The 22,267-nt window shown below is 47.2% G+C and overlaps 1 protein-coding gene across 5 annotated transcripts in view; it reads right to left on the bottom strand.

The window, feature by feature from the left end:
- The window catches only part of CLUAP1 (clusterin associated protein 1), a 214,338-nt gene that overhangs the window by 176,652 nt on the left and 15,419 nt on the right, over positions 1 to 22,267 (bottom strand). For all 5 annotated transcript variants that reach the window (XM_054042743.1, XM_054042746.1, XM_054042744.1 and 2 more), the window contains 2 exons: positions 16,577 to 16,756; positions 13,110 to 13,205 (listed from right to left, as the gene is read on the bottom strand). In XM_054042743.1, coding sequence (XP_053898718.1) covers positions 13,110 to 13,205; positions 16,577 to 16,756 — 276 coding nt within the window. The remainder of the gene's footprint in view (positions 1 to 13,109; positions 13,206 to 16,576; positions 16,757 to 22,267) is intronic.

Raw genomic sequence — 22,267 nt, 5'->3', positions numbered from 1 at the left:
GGCCACTACAAATTTCCTGTGTTGGGATGTGGGCCAGGAACGCAGCTGAAGAGGCCTACGCTCTTGTGGAGTGGGCCGTGATAGGCAGGGCTGGTACATTGGCCCGACTGTAGCACTCCTGGATGCAGGTTCTGATCCAAGCCGAGATACTCTGTGATGTGACCGGGAGCCCCTTCCTCCTGTCAGCCACAGCGACGAAAAGTTGGGTTGACTTCCTGAAGGGTCTCGTCCTTTCTATATAGAACGCGAGAGCCCTGCGAACATCCAGAGAATGCAGCCTGCACTCCTTAGCCGAGGAGTGCGATTTGGGATAAAACACAGGGAGAAAAATGTCTTGACCCATGTGAAATGGGGAAACCACCTTAGGCAGGAACGCAGGGTGTGGCCTGAGGTGGACCTTGTCCTTGTGGAAGATGGTGTATGGAGGCTCAGAAGTTAGAGCTCTGAGTTCCGATACTCTCCGTGCTGATGTGATAGCCACCAAGAACGCGACCTTATATGAGAGGTATAACAGCGAGCAAGAAGCCAGCGGCTTGAATGGGGGTCCCGTGAGGACAGACAGGACCAAATTGGGGTCCCAAGCAGGGACAGGTTGACGGATCTGCGGGAACAATCTGTCAAGACCCTTAAGGAATCGTCCAACAAGTGGGTTCGCAAACACTGAGGTCCCCGCTTCTCCAGGGTGGAACGCGGAGATTGCAGCAAGGTGTACTCGAACCAACAACAGAGTTAGTCCCAGGTGTCTCAGATGTGGCAAATAGTCCAAGATGAGAGGGACCGGGGCGAGCAAGGAGGCCTGACTGCGTTGTGTAGCCCACAGGGAGAAGCGCTTCCACTTGGCCAAGTACGTAGACCTTGTCGAGGGCTTCCTGCTGCCCAACAGGACCTGTCTGACCTGATGGGAGCATCGTAACTCCAGTGGGTTTAGCCATGGAGCATCCAAGCTGTAAGGTGGAGCGACTCCAGGTTCGGGTGAAGGAGGTTACCACGATCCTGCATGATCAAGTCTGGTAGCAGGGGCAACCTGAGTGGAACCCTCGTAGACATGTGTAGGAGAGACGTGTACCAATGCTGGCGCGGCCACGCAGGAGCTATCAGGATGAGTCAAGCATGATCTCTGCGGGCCTTGAGGATCACCTTGTGAATCAAGGTAATCGGGGGGAAAAACGTAAAGAAGCCCGTCTGCCCAAGAGAGGAGAAAAGCGTCTGATAGGGACCCCTGTCTGTGTCCCATGAGGGAGCAGAATTGATGACACTTCCTGTTCTTGTTGGATGCAAACAAGTCCACCTGGGGATGACCCCAGAGTCGGAAAATTGAGAGAACTACATCCCAGCGGATAGACCACTCGTGGCCCTGGAACGAGCGGCTGAGGGTGTCCGCGAGTGCGTTGTGCGTGCCAGGGAGGTAGGATGCTATCAGGTGAATTACGTTCTGTACGCAGAAGTCCCATAATGCCTGGGCCTCCTGGCAAAGGGAAGAGGAGCGAGCACCACCCTGTTTGTTGATATAAAACATCATTGGAGTATTGTCTGTGAGGACAGAAACGCACCTGCCTGCCAGCTGGGACTTGAATGCTATGCATGTGAGGCGTACCGCTTGTAACTCCCTGATATTGATGTGCAGTGACAGATCCTCCCTCAACCAAAGACCTTGGGTCCTGAGGTGGGTCAGATGTGCACCCCATCCCTGATCCGACGCATCCGTTACCAGGGTCAGGGAGAGCTCGGATTCGAGGAAAGGGACCCCTGCGCAGACCACCCGTGGGTCGAGCCACCATTGAAGGGAGTCCAACACCGGCCGAGGTAACATCACCACTGATTCTAGGGAGTCCCTGACTGGCCGATAAACCCCTGCCAACCAAGACTGGAGAGGGCGCAGTCTGAGTCTGGCGTGTCTCACGACGTAGGTACATGCTGCCATGTGTCCTAGTAATTTGAGGCAGCTTCTTACTGTGGTGGTAGGGTAACTTTGGAGGCCGAGAATGATGTTGGATATAGTTCGGAATCTGGCCTCTGGGAGATATGCTCTGGCGTGTGTCGAGTCCAGAACTGCTCCTATGAATTTGATTCTTTGTGATGGAGAAAGAATGGACTTGGCCTCGTTGAGTAAGAGGCAGAGTGAGCGGAAGGTGTGCCTGATGAAGACCACCTGAGCCTCCACCAGTGCCTTGTTCCTGCCCTTGATGAGCCAATCGTCCAGGTAGGGAAATACCTGGATCCCTTGCCTGCGCAGGAAGGCTGCCACGACTGCCATGCACTTCGTGAAGACCCTTGGGGCTGCTGACAGACCGAAGGGTAGAACCGTAAACTGTAGATGAACGTTGCCGATGAGAAACCTGAGGTAACGCCTGTGTCGAGGGATTATCGCAATATGGAAGTATGCATCCTTTAAGTCGAGGGCGGCATACCAGTCTCCTGGATCCATGGAAGGAATGATGGAGGACAGAGAGACCATGCGGAAATTGAGCTTCTTGACAAACTTGTTGAGACGCCGCAAGTCCAGAATAGGTCTGAGGCCCCCTTTCACTTTCGGTATTAGGAAATATCGAGAATAGAAGCCCTTGCCTCGTAGTTTCCGAGGCACCTCCTCCACTGCCCCTGCTGTGAGGAGGGACTGAACTTCTTGAAGGAGAAGTTGCTCGTGAGAGGGGTCCCTGAAGAGGGACGGGGAGGGGGACTGGTGGGGCAGGAGGGAGGAAAACTGGATAGAATATCCCTCCTTTATCGTGCGAAGCACCCAAGCATCAGACGTGATCAGGGCCCACACACGATAGAAGGGGGACAGACGTGACGAAAAGGTAAGGTTGGGAGGATCCAGAGTTCTGACTGGTAGGTCGTCCTCGACCGAGCCCTCAAAATGGTGGTCTAGGCCCCTGTGTAGGCCTTGGTTGGGTAGAAGACTGGCCGAAGGGCTGCTGTTGTTGCCTCCTCCTGCCCGTCCTTGGCCTTCTGCGCAAGGCACCACCTCGATTCTGAGGTTGGTACGGTCGTGGGGCCTGAGGCAGCCTAAACTGCCTACGTTGAGTAACAGGGGTGTTTAGGCCTAAAGAACAGAGGGTGGTCCGCGAATCCTTTAGACTATGGAGTCGTTTATCCGTCTTTTCCGAGAAAAGCGTGGGCCCTTCAAAGGGTAAGTCCAGGATAGTCTGTTGGACTTCGTGAGGTAGACCGGAAACTTGAAGCCAGGCTCATGACCAGACCAGTAGCCACCGTGCGCGAGGCTGAATCGGCTGCGTCCAAGGCTGCCTGGAGGGAAGCTAGGGTAATCAGTCTGCCCTCCTCAACAAGGGCCGAGAACTCGATTAGTGAGTCCTGCGGGAGGAGGTCCGTGAACCTAGACAAAGCCGAGCATGTGTTGTGTCCATACCAGCTCACTATCGCCTGCTGATTGGCAATACGCAACTGTAGGCCCCCTGTTGAACAGACCTTGCGGCCAAAGAGGTCCAACTTTTTCGCCTCTCTATTTTTAGGTGTAGCCCCCTGAAAACCCTGTCGTTCCCTCTGGTTGGCCGCATCCACCACTAGGGAGTCCGGCAGAGGGTGCATATAAAGATATTCATAGCCCTTGGTTGGGACAAAATACCACCTCTCCGTCTTTTTGGCTGTAGGAGCCAATGAGGCTGGGATTTGCCACAAGGTGCGGGTTGTGTCCGCAATGGTCTTTATGAGGGGTAGGGCTACCCTGGATGGGCCTGACGGGGTCAGGATATCAATTATGGGATCAATGTCCACCTCGATCTGTTCCGTCTGTATCGAGAGGCTCTGGGCCGCTCGAGTAAGGAGCTGTTGGAGGATTCTGTTATCCTCTAGAGCCGGTGCCGCAGAAGTTCCCGCTACTGCCTCGTCTGGAGATGAAGAGGAAGATGTCCCATGTAGCTGCCCTTCATCTACCACGTCTCCCTCTGTGAGGGCCTGCGGCACACAGTACTCAGGCTGTGGGGCCGGTGCGGGCTCAAGATGCGGCACCGCGGCCAGTACCGGGGTCGCCACCGAACGCCGAGGAGTGCTGGATGGTGCCTGCGCTGAAGGGAGCAAAGTCCCCGTCGGTGCTGTTGTTTGACCAGGGGGTGCCGTGTCACATCGTGGCACACTCCTGTCAGACGGCGGTGGCATTAGCGGTGGTGCCGCTGACGTTGAGGAAACGGAAGCGGTCCGTGAGTGGAGCCCGCACGCCTGACCCACTGACTGATGGTAGGCCCACGGCGTCCAGAATGGCCACTGTGGAGGCAGTTGCCACTCCTGCTGTTGATGCCACTGTGGTGGGTACAGTTGGACACTCCTACGTGAGGATGATAGTCTGCTCCTCGATCTGTTAGAGCGGTAGGAGTCTGCCTCTGAGTCAGAAGTCTCTGAATATGAGGACATCAGAGGAGTGGTACCCACTGTCGCCGGCGGGGGTGCTCGCGCCGGTGCCACTAACGGGGCACTGCGTGGAGAGTGCGGTGAGCGCATCCCCAGTTTGCCCTTAGAGTGATACTGGGGCCCGGCAGTAGCCGGGGGTTCTCTGCACCGGTGCGGCGACGCCGGCACCGGGAGGCTCAAGAGGTCTGATGCGGCCTCGAACGCCTCCGGCGTCGATGGGAGGCAGACCTCCTCCATCATATCTGGGGATCTGTGCCGTTCCGGACTCGACCTTGCCCTCTCCGGGGCGGGAGTCAACGGGATGGCTGGATGGGTCTGCGGCGCGGGTTGCCCCGTAACACTCGTGGACGGCGCCTGACCTTTAGAGTCCCGGTGGGGAGATTGTTCCCTCAGCGGCCTGTTCTTTTTAACCGGCATCGGCGATGGAGAGCGGTGTCTTGTAGAAGACGATTTTTTATGCACAGACTCTCTCTGGTGCCGGGGTTTTGGGGCCTTGGCTTCACGACTTATCTCCAGTACCGGGGCACTGCGCACCGAGGATGAAGTGCTGGGTGCTGGGTCAGAAGGCCCGGGATCCGATTGCGGCCGCAGTGCCGCCTCCATTAGGAGGACTTTAAGTCTCTGCTTTCTATCTTTGAGAGTCCTGGGGCGAAAAGCCCTGCAGATAGTGCACCTGTCCCTTTGATGGATCTCTCCGAGGCACCGCAAGCACGAAGAGTGCAGGTCACTTTTCAGTATAAATTTCCCGCAGTCCCGACAGAGTTTGAACCCTGGGGACCCGGGCATGCCCCAGCGGGGAGACGAAAAGTTGGGGGTAAACCCCCAACTGATACCTAACTATCTAACACTAACAACTAACTAACTAATTAACTATTTACACGAACTATCGAACACTGCCACGATTGCTGAAGAGCAAGAGAAGTTCCAGCTAGCCGTCACCGGCAGTAAGAAGGAACTGAGGGAGTGGGGGGTCGGCTGGCCCTTAAATACAGCGCCATGAAGGCGCCACTCCAGGGGGCGCCAGAGCTGACCCTACGGACGCTGCTATGGTAAAATCTTCCGGCTGCCGTGCGCGCGGCGCACACACACCTGCTTGGAATGGACATGAACAATCACTCGAAGAAGAATAGTATTTTTCAATTCATTTCATACAAGTGCGATCTCTTTATGGTCAAAGTGCAACTTACAAAGGTAGATTCTTTTTTTGTTACATAGCTGCACTCAGAAACAAAACAATGTAAAACTTTAGAGCCTACAAGTCCACTCAGTTCTTGTTCAGACAGTCTCTAAGACAAACAAGTTTGTTTACATTACAGGAGTTAATGCTGCTTGCCTCTTATTTACAATGTCACCAGAAAGCGAGAACAGGTATTTGCATGGCACTTTTGTAGCCGGCATTGCAAGGTATTTACATGTTAGATATGCTAAACATTCGTATGCTCCTTCTTGCTTCAACCACCATTCCAGAGGACATGCTTCCACGCTGATGACGCTCATTTAAAAAAATCATGCATTAATAAAATTTGTGAATGAACTCCTTGGGGGAGAACTGTAGATCTCCTGCCTGTGTTATCCGCATTCTGCCATATGTTTCATGTTACAGCAGTCTCAGATGATGACCCAGCACATGTTGTTCGAACACTTTCACTACAGATTTGACAAAATGCAAAGTATCAACGTGAGATTTCTAAAAATAGCTACAGCACTTGACACAAGGTTTAAGAATCTGAAGTGCCTTCCAAAATCTGAGAGAGATGAGGTGTGGAGCAGGCTTTCAGAAGTTTTAAAAGAGCAACACTCCAATGTGGAAACTACAGAACCCGAATGACCAAAAAACAAAACCCTTCTGCTGGTGGCATCTAACTCAGATGATGAAAATGTGCATGCATTGGTCCACACTGCTTTGGATCGTTGTCGAGCAGAACCCATCATCAGCATGGAAGCATGTTCTTTGGAAGGGTGGTTGAAGCATGAAGGGACATCTGAACCTTTAGCGCATCTGGCACGTAAATATCTTGCAACACCAGCTACAATAATGCCACGTGAATACCTGTTCTCACTTTCACGTGACATTGTAAACAAGAAGCGGGCAGCATGATCTCCCATAAATGTAAACAAACTTGTTTGTCTGAACGATTGGCTGAACAAGAGGTAGGACTGAGTGGACTTGTAGGCTCTAAAGTTTTACATTGTTTTATTTTTGAGTGCAGTTATTTTTGTACATAAATCTACATTTGTGAGTTCAACTTTCATGACAAAGAAATTGCACTACAGTACTTGCATTGGGTGAATTAAAAATACAATTTTTTTTTTTTTTTTACAGTGCAAATGTTTGTAATGAAAAAATAAATACAAAGTGAGAACTGTAGATTTGGGTGTCCTACAAATCTGATTAAGAAAATCTAGAAGGATCAAATCGTTTAACACACCTGCCAGCACTGAAAGGATCACTTGAACACTATATTCACCTTTAATTCATATTATTATTAGTTATTTGTATTACAATAGCACCTAGAGGCTCCAACTGAAATCAGGGCCTCATTGGGCTAGGTGTTGTATAGACATATACTAAAAGATAGGTCAGGTCCCAAAGAGCTTACAATCCGGTCATGTCTACACTTACAAGCTTACAGCGGTACAGCTGTACTGACACAGCTGTGCCATTGTAAGAGCGCTCATGTAGCCACATTATACCGACGGGAGAGAACTCTCCCATCGACATAAAAAAACCTGAGAGTCTCCTGCCAACACAGCCCTGTGCACATGAGCGCTTATGACGACAAAACCTATGTCACTCGGTGTTTTTTCACATCCCTGAGCAACAAAAGTTTTGCCGACCATGGCCTAAAAGGACAAGACAAAGGGTAGATGGGGGGCAGGGGGAGGCACAGAGAGGTGAAGAAGACTTACCTACGGTCACCCAGCAGGTTAATGACAGAACCAGGAACAAAACCCAGCTGTCCTGAGTCCCAGTCCAGTGACCCATTGACTAGACCTTAGTATAACACTTCGCATTTTATTGCAATTTTCATCAGAGAACCACAAAGTGTTTTATGGGTTATTGTCTAAGCCTCCCAATAGCCCTAACAGGTAGGGAAGTATATTATACCTATTTTACAGACAGGTAAACTGAGGCAAGTGTCTGCTAAATTTGAATCCTCAACCCCAATTTGCTGGAATAGAGAATTAAGTTTTTGTCTTGTGGCTACTGCAAAGGTGGGACGAGGATCTTGAATACTCAATTTTTCCTCAGCCTCTGCTTTTTTTAAGTTCTCGCTCAAGAATAACTCCAATACCTATCCATGCTGCTGCTCAGAGCTTTCCCAAGCAACATCATAAGAGTGAAACTGACATGAATCTTGGCAGTTTTAGTTCTACCTACAGGATTATAAGTAGCTGCAAATAAAACTGAAATAAAAGCTGTAAATAAAACATATAAAAATCCATATTTATGAGATGTGTGTTTTATCCACTCTTCTATATGGCTCAGAAACATGGACGACTTACGCCGAACATACCAAAAGTCTAAACAGTTTTCATATCAGATGCTTGCATAAAATTATTTGAATAAGATGGCAAGACAGGGTCACAAATGTGGAAGTATTAAATCATGCTGGTATGTCATTCATGGGGATGTTGATTAGTAAGAAAAGACTCCGATGGCTTGGACATGTCAAGCAAATGCCAGATTACAGGATCCCGAAGAGCGTGCTTTTCTCTGAAGTTTGTAAAAGGTCTAGAAAGAAAGGCAGACCGCTGCCCAGATTTCAGGATGCTTGCAAAAATTATTTAGTATCCTTTGAAATATCTGTGGATTGGGAAAAGTAGTACAGAATTCCACTCTGGTTGGCAGAACCAGCTTCTAGATGGAGCGAGGCATTGCGAGGGGGACTGGATCAAGCTTTGTGATGACTAGTGTCAGAGGACGAAAGAATCTGCTGCTCAGATTCAGAGCACTGCTAGTGCATGGGTGTGCCCTACCTGTGGATGGGACCGTCATTGCACATCATACTCTGCAACCGTCAAAGAATTCATTGGTGCATACACCCTGCTGTGTAAAGAGCAACAGTGCCACTGAAATAAAACTGACCAGTATTTTGTTAATTTCATGGTATAAACAGCAGTAGAGTTGTCTGTGTGCAGACTTGGCAAGGCAACACTTACATTTGGTTCACCTTTGAAAGGTCATCTATACTGTTGTATGGGCTGGAATTTTTGTTTTGTAAAATGGTAGCTTAGATACTGCAAAACGTAATAGTTTCAGCTGGATAATAGTTTCACAGGAAAAGCTCCCCAAGGACTAGTGGTGAGTGAATTTTTCAAGCCTTACTGTAATTCTAGATATTCTTTAAGTAACAAAATATATGGTCTTTAAAGAATAAGGGACTCCAATTAAAAATCAGCTGCTGTGGTGCTGCTTTTATCCTACAGGAATTATAATGGTGCTGACCATTCAAATGAATGGGACATCAGGACATACAGTAGTCAGGAAGTCAAAATGCACTGGAGTTCTATAGGCCTTCCCTGAACGTATACCAGACATTCTGCAGCTCTAATGGAGGTGACGAAAGCTACATTTTGTTTTCAATGCCTTTGAATCTAATTTTAATGCTCAGACAAAGCAGCCTTTAAAAAATAAATCATTGTCACAGCCTTTATAAAAGAAAACAAAAAATACCGTGCAGTTTGGAGTACAAAATACATAAAACAATCTATGCGTATAACTACCACAAGAAAAATAATGACAAAAACAAGCAAATCCAGTGGAAAGTTAGTCAAGTCAGTTTGTATCAACAGAGGTCAGCTTTTAATTTGAAAAATATTTATTTTGCTATATTCAATGTCCAAGAGGCTAAAACTAGCCGTATGCTTATGTACCAGACTTTGGATTGAAGCAGCACTCCTTAGTTTGGATGGATCCCTCAGAAAGTCAGAACTGGCCCAAATCATTAGTAACAAAACATGCGAGGGCTTTTCTAGTTCTATTTGGAAGTTTTCTTTGGGCTGTCACTGTAAAGCATCATGCCTTTAGGATATAAACTTATCCCTAATGGGGCACAGGCCATCTCTCACCTGACAGGATTTCTTAAGGACAACAAGTTTAATCTGTAAGACATCTGTGCAGAGCATAAACCTTGCATTTATATAAAATTGGCTAGTCCCAGCTAGAGCAATGAATCATTATGCCATCGGAAACATATGGTCTCTACAGGATATAATAATTCACACCCTTCTGGAAACTGCACCTTTAAAGAGGCTTCCAATGAAGAGAGCTCTTGATGGGCCCAATGAGAGGGGGTTGCACTGGAACACTCACTCATCCCTGATTTTCACTTCACGCATTCGTCACTCTACTCTTGGATATGTTAAGGGCCCAACCTTGAAAGCTAAATGGACTTCTAAAAACTGTGATTTGGCCAAAACAATTAAATTATTCCCAATTTCAAAGCAACTGCCAAGTGCTCTTTTAAAATTCTCCCTAAAAATTGACAAACTCTTGACATTTTAGCTGTCCGAGTTGTGTGGAGATGTGTGCAGACCAAAGCAGCTTAACCCTTTGAACTCAGTCACCAATGCATTAGCCAGGTGCCTTGTGAAATCTGTTTCCATAGCCAAGGGATTAGACAAATATACTGTGGGGAAATGAGGTGTGTAAAGATTTTGTTTTATTTTATTAACATTTCTGGAATACAAATGAGCTCTGTTTTGCATCATATTTTCATGGAAATTTAAGACACTTTGAAAAATGGTAGACATCTTTTCTAGCTCCACTACAGCTCCTGAAAACATTTTTATCCTCAAGTGAAATGCTATTTTGTTATTCTTACACCAATTCTTCCCCTAGACTTTCTGGGCTACCAAGCACTCCGACTAGTATCACACAACCTCTATCAGAGGATGAGTCAGGCATTATTGTCTCTTTAGCTGAGGAAAATGAAATATGAATGAGCATCTGCTGCTCTTCCTCCTATAGTCCTCATCTGAAGGATCTAAGCTGGTGCCATGCTTGGCAGCTGGAGGTGGTACAGTGGCCTTCCTGAAAGATGACTGAGTCGGAAACCCAGGCCTAGAGGAGGACGCTGAAACTGACCTGGTAGTTTGAGGGATACCCCACAATGCCCATAGGGCCAAAAGGGATAAACATAAGATGCTGGAAACCAAGGAAAAAGGTATTTTTTTTACAGATCTGTGGGAATGATGGACAGATTCCACTGAAGAGTGTCAGCCAGGAGTAGGAGATGGCAAAAGCTTCCAGGGGAGGCCAGCACCAAGGCCGGTAACAGGGATGGTACTGAGGTCAGCACTGAGAGACCATCCTGTTGCAGGAGGGGAGAGTCTAGTACTGACAGGCAAAGTAGGTCCCTGGCTGCCATGGGTGCCTGAGGAATCAACAGTATTGTCAGGAGGAGTGCCATCATTATTGAGGTCACACGTGCCAGTCGTCATTGGTACCACACATGGGCCACTGACATCAGAGATACAGATGATATGGACAGTACCAACTTCAACAGTACCAACAAGGTCCATTCTGGATTGAACAGTGCTGGAATTGAGTGCTGCAGTTCAGATGGTACTGAGAAGTCACACTCTGGGGCTCTCACTCTTACCTGGGTACTGGAGGGCTTATGAGAGCCCTTATCAACCAACATATGGTGGCAGGAGTCCCCATGAGAGGTTGAGGAGCCCTTCTTGGGTTTCAACATAGTTTTTCCTTTCAGAGAGCTAGAAAAGTTGGTGACCATGGAGGAAGGCCCTGGGGAAAGATAACAATGCCTCTTCTCTCTGCAAGTCTTCAGGGCTCATTTCACTTTGTCAGAGTCCGTAGAGATAGAAGCAGCAGCCAGGACACTTCTCCCCACCTCCTTCTCCCACTTGCCTCCAGCTCCTCCTCACAGCTGCCCCACACGTTCTGCTCTATTTGCTCCATGGCATAGATGGCTGGTGAAAATATTCTTTAGGGGTGGGGAGGGCTAAATAAAATGGTCATGTCCTGCTCTCAGGTGTGTGTAACAGGGTTCCTGTTTCTGTCTTGGCTCAGTGCAGGGGGGAGGCCCTGGAATCGCACTCAACTACCCATGAGCTCAAAGCTGACATTAAAGTGGATGTGACAGTATGTGGATGCATACTGATGAGTCTCAGAAAAGAGGCTACACCAGTACAAAAAACAACCTTGACAGATATGCAACTTCATGAAGTTCTACATTACATTAGGGGCGGCTGGCCTAAGCATCTGAAGGACACTAAAGAAGTCACAAGAGACTACTGTGCTGTGCATGGACAATTACGTGAATCAAATGCCATGAATGGGCCAACCAGTCAGTGTGGTGGTCAGGCATTGGCAAGGAACTAACAGACCAACACAACACAAAGAACCTTTCATAACAACACCCTACCAGACAGACCTTGGAAGAGACTATCTGCAAATTTAAGCATATTCACAGGACATCATTACCTGGTCATCATGGACTGTTTTTGCTCACTTCAGTATTCCAAAACGAGTGATGGACAACGGACTACAATTCATTGCAATGGAATTTAAGTCATTCTGAACAAAATATGTTTTTGACCATATTACTAGCAAATCACATTACCTACAAGTGAATGGAGAGGCCAAGAATCCTGTACAGCCAACAAAATCCTACAGGAAGAAGATCCACTCCTTGCTTTTCTGAGTTACATATCAACACCAATAGCAGCTACTGGATATATCCAGCACAACTCCCAGTGGGAAGATGACCCTGTTCTAATGTTCCAACTTTAAAAAAGCACCTATCTCCAAAGTGGCTAGTCATGAAGAGAGTAGCCAAATTGAATAAAAAGGCTAGAAGAGCTTATCAACACTTTTACAACAGACATCACTCAGTAAAAGAATTGCTGGGTCTAGAACCTGGTGACTCTGTTCCTTTCAAACTGGATGAAGAAAACAGATGGGACAGCTCCAGCTGTTGTAAAGAAAAGGAATTTAGCGCCCAAATCATATGTGATCAAACGGACAGTGGAAAGTTCAACAGAAACCATCAGCATCTACAGTTTATTCCTCAGACAGAACAATCAACATATCAAACCCCACAGATGGCAGATGCAGAACAAGACGACGACTCAAGGATTCTGGACTGACTACAACCAGTTATTGCAACTAATATACAGCCTGATGACCAAGTTGTCATGCTTTGCGTGATGTAATTAGGAAACCAGTACAATTCAGAGAATCTTAGCAGACTGATAAATACTGAACCTCAAAGACAGCGTGATAATGTAAATATTGCAAATGGTAGGAATGTAGATCTTAAAGGGGGAGATCTAATGGAATGCTAAACTGTATTATATTAGGTGGCACTGCATGTAAAATACCTTATTTAAATGAACCTGAGACATACCTGGCAGAGTATTAAAGAATCTTATGATGAACGTATCTGATGTGTCTGTAGCCAGTCCACATCTGATACAGGAACATGACAAAGTGTATGTACACACTGTTACTGATTTAAGTTCTCAAGCAGTTCTTTACAAAGCATTTCAGTTCACCTCTAAACACAAACTGGCAAACCGTTATTCTCTTGGGCTTATTACAAGTAATAATATGAACGAGAAGCTGGGTAACCCATCTGACCGTGTTCCACTCATACATGGAATCTACATCCGATATATTGATTGCAGCTGTTGGAATTGCTCATTCACACTTGTTTCTCTCTCTACATTTGCAGCATATGGTGAATCAGAGTTCCCTTTCTGCAGAGCATACTTACCCTCAACTCCACCTCTTTGCCAAGTAAATCATACAGAGATGCTCCTCTGGATGTGATTTCTGAAGCAAGCTGCCTGGCTGCCTTCAAATCAGCAATCTAGAAGAACAGCATCAAAAATCAAACAATGGAAGAGTCTCTTTGCCATCACAGAAAAGTTGTGAAAGGTTTTGTCCCTTTTCAAATTAAAACCATATGTGTGACCAACATGGTGCCTGAATCTCTCCTAGGCTACATCTACACTACACACCACCGGCGGCAGCATGGAGGGTATGTGTAATTACACACTGCAGGGAAAAGCCAGCTGCGTCCAGACAGCAGTGTGTAGCTACACATCAGTGAAATGCTCCAGCAAGGGAGAGACAACAGGGGAAAGCTTCAACAACTCCCTGCTGCCTGAGTCCTTTCTTGTCAAAGGGAGGGCTCCAGCAGCAGGGAGCCGGGGGAGCCTTCCCCCCGCTGGAGTCTTTCTTTGCTGAGGGGAAAGGCTCCAGCAGCAGGGACCTTTCCCTACTGCTCCCCCACTGCTGGAGCCTTTCCCTTTCATGGGGAAAGGCTCCAGCAGCAAGGAGCTGCTGAAGTCTTTCCTGGCTGCCAGAGTTTCTCCTTGTGGCAGGAGAAGGCTCCAGCAGCTGGGAACTGGCGAAGCCATTCGCACCTGCCAGAGTCTTTCCCTGTGGCGGAAAGGGCTCCAGCAATGGGGAGCTGGCAGAGCCTTTCTCCACTGCCCCTCTGCTGCCTGTCTTTCCCTGTGACAAGTCTTTCCCTACAGTGGGGAAGGGCTCCAGCAGCAGGGAGGCAGCAGGACGCTACATGGCTAAAAACAGCAGTGTAGAGGCGGACGCATGGCTTGGGTGAGCAGAGAGCCATGTAGGATATGTACTCGCATAGATACCCACATCCTTCAGGCATATCTGCACCATTCTTGCCTAAGCTATGCCTGACTGGCTACACCTATTTATACATGTTCTGGGGCGATACAAGGGAATGTACACTACGTCCCACCGAAAGAAGCATGCAATGCAGACGTCCCCTTAGAAAGCCTGATCTAAAGCCCACTGGAATCAACAGGAGTCTTTCCACTGATTCTAATAAGGTCTGGATTATGTCCAATCTGTATAAACTTCTGAAGTGAAATCTGGCCACATTGAAGCCAATGGCAAAATTTCCAAAGCTAATGGCAAAACTCCACAAAATTAGGATCTCTCCTCTGGCCTGGGCAATTGGGTAACTATTGCAAACCCACTGGAAACTGATCATTTTCACACAGATGACAGGAAGGTATCCTAGGTTGGAAGAACAAGTAAAGTAATGTATGCTAATACTGTGTTATTTGGTTTCCTGTTTTCTCAAAGCACCGATGTAGTATTAATTTTGATGGTCTATATGGGCACATAGAGTCAAAGGTGTAAACATGACGCTCTCACTAACTGAACAGTTTAAACATGGTTCAGGGTTTGGTACATAGAGACCTCAGCCTGTATAAAGCAACAGAGGGTCCTGTGGCACCTTTAAGACTAACAGAAGCATTGCTTCTGTTAGTCTTAAAGGTGCCACAGGACCCTCTGTTGCTTTTTACAGATTCAGACTAACACGGCTACCCCTCTGATACTTGTCAGCCTGTAAGTATCACTGTTAAAAATATTGTAGCCTTTTATTGAAGATACAGAGAAGAAGAGAAAAGAGGTTAAAGCATTTAAAATGTAAATGTAATGCATTAAGTAAGGCTTTCATTTTAATAACATCCCTTGTTCCCTTTCCTTCTAGCTAGAGGGAGCTTTCACAAGGAACACCCTGCCCCAGCCCACCCCTCACTCCCATTTGACAGTGTTTTGTTGTTATTAAAGACGATAATAGTTCCTTTTTGGGGAAAAGAAAATGTTAAGATGAGCTTCAGTTCTTGTAGTCCCATTTCTAAAAGGCATAAGACAAACACACACACGATGAAAGAGAACAGCAAAGACAGAAAATGCACTTTCCTTCTCTGGTGTTGACTTTCACTTGCAATCTCACTGCTGAAAAAAAACAGACACAGCACACGGTTTTATCAGCCGCTCCAAGACCTGGCTCAGGTGGTTGAGGGCACTACTTTTATCTGCCTTTTTAGTACCAGACTCACAACAATGCTGCAAAAGATGCAGTCTTGGCTGGCTAAGCCAGACCCTTATTAAACAGTAGGCAAAAGGAGAGAGATAGGAACGAAAAGAAATAAGGGTGGGAAGGAAACGGACACACAAGGGGGGGAAGATGATAAAGACTCACATCTCAGGTGGTATTTGGGATTTAGCCAAAGTCGGTGGAAGTGGCTACATCATCTGGGTCCCTCTCTCTGACCCAGTCTGCTCAGGACATCTTTCAGGATCAGGCCAACAAAGGCCCAACAGTGTTATGGTAGATCCTGAGGTGCCAGGAGATGGGAGGTGACAGCCATGATGGTAAAGCTCACAAGGCACCAAGAGATGGGAGGTGAAAGCTCACTGTAGCCACTGTTGGCAGACAGCTTCTTCTTGATTTCCCCCCCACAAAGTCTTTTCTTTTAGAGACCCCAAAAGGGAGTGACAGGTGGAATAGCCCATCCTCTCATCGTTTTGTCCACCTATTAGGCCTAATTTGCAACACACCAATCTGGGTTAATTGATTTCCAATCCCATGCTTCTCTTGCTTACCAGGCCTGATTTTAATAGTCCTTGAGTTATATTAATAGGTCTTTTTTGGACTAATTCAGTCTCTCTCACTTGTTTACCTTTTCCCATCAACATTTGTTGTTATAGGCTATCATGACATTTTATAAACTTTCACTCACTTTTCAAGTTTGGGCCTACAAATTTGCTCTATTATTACAATACTAACACAGGAAGCACACAACAGGCTACTCCAAGATAGGGAGAAGTTTCTTAAAGAAAATTCTATAATATCACCTGACACATTAATGTAGCATAATCATTGCCACTTTTAAAAGAAAAGTATTATTCCTTCATCATAAACAAATACATTGATAGGACTTCTCCTATTCAGAGAGTATCTGTGTTCTGTTTTTCCTTGGTATTTGTGGAGCAATTTCTATTTTAAATGCTTCTATAGGTCCTGATGCACTGCCCAATAAATTCAAGGGAAAGACTCCGATTGACTTCAACAGGCACTGGTTCAGGCCCATATTGCAGTGAGTACTCCCCATGCTTCTCCAACACAATTATGCCAAAACACTTCAATTCTGCTCTGCCACGCTCCCTACTATTCCAGTCCTGCTCCAAAGCAGAGATGACTAGTTCTGTACTAAACTTCAATACCATTATGAGCCAAGTTTTTCTTGGGATTAGATAGGGACCAAATGTGCCACAGCAGGTAAATTTAGGAAGGGAGAGTTTGAAAAGAATGTACTAATGCGTACATTCTGTGCGTAGGCTTATGAGGCAAATGCATTTGGTTTCCATGACTACAAAAAAAAAAAAAAAGAATCTTATTTTCCTTACTTTTGAGCCAAGGTCAAACTTGAATTTGCTGCTTTCTTCCTCGGACACTGAGGTGGTCTCCATTCCTTTGGTTTTCATGGCATTGTAAAGCACAGAAGTTATTTTTAACAGCTCCTTCACTGCATAGCCGTCTGCTTGGTAAAGCTTCTTTGTGTTGAGCTTTATATGAGCTTTCGTAGCCTGTTAGAAGAAGACACAAAGAAATATTTCAGTCCATTATAGAGAATAGATTATCAATTCCCTAGTCAAACATTTTCCTCAAAGTATTTATTTTGGCATCTTCATGCTCGTCTATACATAATTGAAACTTTCAGCTCAGGAACATGGGATTTTTCAAACAAGAATGACATACATACACTTTGTGAGAGTCATAACATTTCTGGACACTTATAAAAATGAAAAAGCTCAAATCATCCACTAATTCTCTCAGGGTGAAAGTCACCCCTGTGCAGAGGGCCAGCAAAAATCCTATGTACCACTTACATCTCCTGTAAACTTAACTGGGACTTAAGTGCATAGGCCTGGTGCTGACCCTCTGCATGGAGATGAATTTCAGCCTCAGTGAATTACTGTAATTAGATCAATTACCCTAATAAACTATCTCCTCTTCCAACAGGTTTTTTTTCAGATTGATAGTTTCTCTCTTAAATGTATTAATATCAAAAGAGGGAATAATTTGTGTCCCTTTCTCCTCTATCCCCCTACATGCACAGATATGCATACAGACAGGTATGGAAATAAACTATGAGATTCAAATAATAGATTTATATATCTTTGATCTTGTGACAGACCCAGACCAGTGGGGTACAGGAGTCTGGTCCTAAAGAATCCCCCCGAGCCTAAGGGGGGGTCCACAGGACCTGGAGACCAAAAAATTACGGGGGACAACTAATAAAAGAACAGGGACAGGAGTGAGGTTAAAGGGTCAAACGAAGGGAACCAGACGGGGACACCGAGCAGAGAACCCCAGACAGCGCCCACTGCTCTACAGGAGTCTGGTCCTATTTAGGGTTACCATATTTAAAAAATTAAAAAAGAGGACACTCCACGGGCCCTGGCCCCGCCCCAACTCTGCCCATTCCCCACCCCTTCCCCAAAGTCCCCGCCCTAACTCCCCCTCCTCCCTCCCAGCCACGCGAAAAGGGCTGCCCGAGCGCTACCAGCTTCACGGTTTGCCAGGCAGCCTCCAGACCCGGCGCTTCCCCAGCGCAGCTGGAGCCCGGGAGGGGAAGTGCCCAGCCAGGGGTGCAGGGTCTGGAGGCTGCCCGGCAAACCATGAAGCTGGTAGCACTCGGGCTTCGGGCAGCCCCCATGCCTCCAGACCCTGCGCCCCCGGCCGGGCACTTCTCCTCTCGGGGTCCGGAGGAAAGGGGCTGCCCGAAGCCGGAGCGCTCGGGCAGCTTGGCTTTTAAGCCGAAGAGTCAGGGGAGGAGCAGAGCAGCTGGAGCCCGGGAGGGGAAGTGCCCAGCCGGTATTTTTCACGGACATGTTCGGCTTTTTGGCAATTCCCCCCGGACGGGGGTTTGATTACCAAAAAGACGGACATGTCCGGGAAAAAACAGACGTATGGTAACCCTAGTCCTACTGGGATCCAGGAAGTGGGCGGGCGAAGCCCACTGCTAAAGGATCCCCCCCAGCCTAAGGGGGGGGATCCACAGGACCTGGAGACCAAAAAATTACGGGGGACAACTAATAAAAGAACAGGGACAGGAGTGAGGTCAAAGGGTCAAACAAAGGGAACCAAACGGGGACACCGAGCAGAGAACCCCAGACAGCGCCCACTGCTCTACAGGAGTCTGGTAGAGGGCAAATATACTGGTCACTGGATGAGTAGTTTTCTGTTCCCTGAGTGACCAGAGAAGGGGCTGCACTAGAGTAATCAGGAACCTGCTAGAACCAGTTAAGGCAGGCAGGCTAATTAGGACACCTGGAGCCAATTAAGAAGAAGCTGCTAGAATCAATTAAGGCAGGCTAATCAGGGCACCTGGGTTTTAAAAGGAGCTCACTTCAGTTTGTAGTGTGAGTGAGAGGAGCTAGGAGCAAGAGGTGCAAGGAGTTGAGAAGTTATGCTGCTGGAGGATTGAGGAGCACAAGTGTTATCAGATACCAGGAGGAAGGTCCTGTGGTGAGAATAAGGAAGGTGTTTGGAGGAGGCCATGGGGAAGTAGCCCAGGGAGTTGTAGCTGTCATGCAGCTGTTACAGGAGGCACTATAGACAGCTGCAGTCCACAGGGCCTTGGGCTGGAACCTGGCATAGAGGGCGAGCCTGGGTTCCCCCCAAACCTCCCAATTGACCTGGACTGTGGGTTCTTCCAGAGGGGAGGGTCTCTGGGCTGTTCCCCCAACCCACATGGTGAATCTTTGAGGCAAGAAAATCTGCCAATAAGTGCAGGACCCACCAAGATATTATTTATCTTTATTAATCTTTATTTCAAAACACCAAAACTGAAGTGATGCAGTGCCTTTAGAAATAGCACTCCAGTGGCACAGAGAAGGAGATATACTTAATTCTTGGAATTTCCTCTGGGATGATGTTAGACTCACAGACCGGATGAGTTGGTGCAAAACAGCAATTAAAACTGCCATTCTCTCTTGCTAACCCAACAAAAAGCCATTATTGGCTAAAACTTTGTTTCTCCTGAGAAATAAAAGTCAACAAACTGTAAATAGCTAAATGGCTTAAGATTCTTCTCTCTTTGCATCTGGACTGCAATCAAAATTTACCTCCTTTAAGAATACTAGGTGGTAGAAAGAGGTTTCCCATCCAAGCCTAACAAACATCCATGGGTATTAAACTTCACTTTCACCATTAGGCCCTAAGCTAGGTGTGCTGAAGCATGTACCAATCTTTTATGTGATGTTTATATCCCAAATTGGACCTACCACAGGTAAAATCCAATGGGCAACAAGTACAAAATTGTTCAAATATTTATTTTATTGTTTTTAAACTTAACATTTTATTTCCAATTTTTTTTTTTTAAGTATTATGGTTTTAGTTGGACCTGTACCAGGCCTCACTACACAATCCTCACTTAGGCAAAATGCTCTTTGAAAGAAAAGGGAATTTTTCCTGGGAACGGATTGCTGGATTGAATCCAGTGTTTGCACTCTGCCCCAGCTCTTAAAGGAAGAGCATCAACGTGAAATCTAGTTAATTTTTTAAAAAGCATTTTCAGGCCCCAGACCTGCTAGAGTGCCCTGCCAATTTTTGTGGCTTTGCAATCAGATTTTTTTATTTTTGTAAATGTTTCCCTCACCCTGTTACTGTGTGAAAGGCCCACAAAAACAAGAGAGGAAACTGACAGACTGACTTTGCAAGGGAAACTGTGAAAATGGCTGACAAATGAGGCCAAGGTTTACAGAAGGATTTTTAGTGCCTTCAATTTTGGGTGTTCACCCAATTAGAGTAGCAAAAAATCACTGGTCACAGAGTATCCTCAAATGCACTAGTAAGAAAAGTAAAAAAACCTAGATGGTTTTTCCCTTCAGTTTCTTTCAGCTGCAGGAATCTTAGGAGTTAATCATAATAACAGCAGGTATAAAATTTTCAGACAGAAGTGTGATTATTAAGTTGACAGTGTCCCTTTAACACCTATTCCACAAGGGAAGTTAGAGCACCACATTACAAAGAGCATTGTTATGGATGGGAATTCCAATTTCAGTTCACTCAAAACACAAGGGGGGGAAATCAATGTCTAGTAAAAGGAAAAAATGTATTTTACACTTGGTGACTGTGCTCTCTCTCTCTCTCTCTCACTCACACACACACGTACGTTCTCAGCCCATGTGAACAGGAAAACATATGACTGAAATAACAAAATCATCTGCAAACAGATCAACTGCTTTTCCTGATCCACTAGTTTAAAAAAGGCACAAAAATGGCTTCACAGCACCATTACATAACATCTCCATTTTTTCTAAGAACTTACTGTATATGTTTAATTTCAGTCACATGCAATTAAGACAAAAGCAGAATGAAAACCACCACAAAGCGGGCTCAATAGACAAGAGGTTGGGTTAGGGTTTTAAAATGTGCTTTCATATTCTTTTTGGGCCAAATGCTGGACTCAGTACAAATCCCTAGTAAACAGGTTCACAGGCTGGGGACATGGAATACTCTTCCCCCAAGTCACAAAGCAGCAGTGGTGCTGCTTCCTTGACATTACTGCAGTTGCTAAGAACCTCCCACCCCAGGGAGTCAGGTGAGCTAGTGGATCTGCATACTCCAAAGCCCCCACGTGTACTAAGATGGATGGAACTGTGCTACACAAATGGTGAAAACTATTGTGTGGGCTCCCCAAATTTGTCCTCCCTTCTGTAAAATGGGTCCACATCTTTGTGATTGGATTTGAGCCTTCTACCCCTATGTGGAGATTGGAGTGGAAGGAAGGATTCACCTGCTTAAAGTGCAGGGCAATGGAGACACACAGAGCAAAACTATGTAAGGCCAAAACATTATTTTTCTCCAGGCCTTAATGTGTAAGACAACTTATGGTAAGTTAAAAAAAGATTGTCTCTTCAGCCCATTTGTGCATTGGCATCACTATGCTCTGTTTAAATGACAAACATAGAATAGAATATTGGTTAAATCAAAAGTATCAATTTTCCCATATCTCATTGACTCTCCATTTAGTAGATTTGGATCTCTTCAGGCAGAGTCAATATTGTCAACTCAATCTCCAGACATAGTCACTAGAGAGACTCTAGTCCAGGGGTGGGCAAACTACGGCCCGCAGGCCAGATCCGGCCCCTCAGGGCTTTGGATCTGGCCCGCGGGATTGCCCCCCATGGCACCACGGGCCCCGTGCCGTCTCAGAAGCGGCCCTCGGGCGGTGGGGCAGAGGGCTCCACGTGCATTGCTCTTGCCTTCAGGCACTGCCCCCTGCAGCTCCCATTGGCCGGGAATGGGGAAACCCTGGCCAATGGGAGCTTCAGGGGAGGTACCTGGAGCCGCGGCAAGAGCAGCGCACGCGGAGCCCTCCTCCCCTTATCCCTCAGGGGCCGCAGCACTTCCTGGAGCGACAGGGGGCCGGGGACAGGGCAGGCAGGCAGGGAGCCTGCCTTGGCCCAGGTGTGCGCTGCTGCCACCCCGGAGCTGCTTTAGGTAAGCGGCGCCGGGCCGGAGCTCAAACTCCTCCTGCACCCCGCCCCCCAACTCCCTGCCCTAAGCCCCCTGCCTGCACCCCAACGCCCTGTCCTGAGCCCCCTTGTACATCCCGCACCCCCTGCACCCCAACCCCCTGCCTTGAGCTCCCTGCTGCATCCTGCACCCCTGTGCACCCCAACCCTGAGCCCTCTGCCACACACCCCCACCCCTCCTGCATCCCAACCCCCTTCCCTGAGTCCCTTGCTGCATCCTGCACCCCTGCCCTGAGCCTCCTTCTGTACCTCAACCCCCTTCCCTGAGCCCCCTCATACACCCTGCACCCCTCCTCTGCCCCAATCCCTTGCCCTGAGCCCCTTCCTACACCCCGCATCCCCTCCCACACCCAGCACTCCCTCCTGCACCCCAACCTCCTGCCCCAGCCCTGCATACAATTTCCCCACCCAGATGTGGCCCTCGGCCCAAAAAGTTTGCCCAGTCATTCACTACTAGATCAAAAGGCTGAGAAACAGGGACCACAAAGAGCTGAAGTCAGATTCCCCCATATGGCAGAGGGTTGCACACAGCAGAATTAAAAAAAAAAAAAA

Source organism: Malaclemys terrapin, chromosome 10 (assembly GCF_027887155.1).
Source record: "Malaclemys terrapin pileata isolate rMalTer1 chromosome 10, rMalTer1.hap1, whole genome shotgun sequence".
NCBI classification, from domain to species: domain Eukaryota; kingdom Metazoa; phylum Chordata; order Testudines; family Emydidae; genus Malaclemys; species Malaclemys terrapin.
This window is presented reverse-complemented; position numbering and strand designations above follow the sequence as displayed.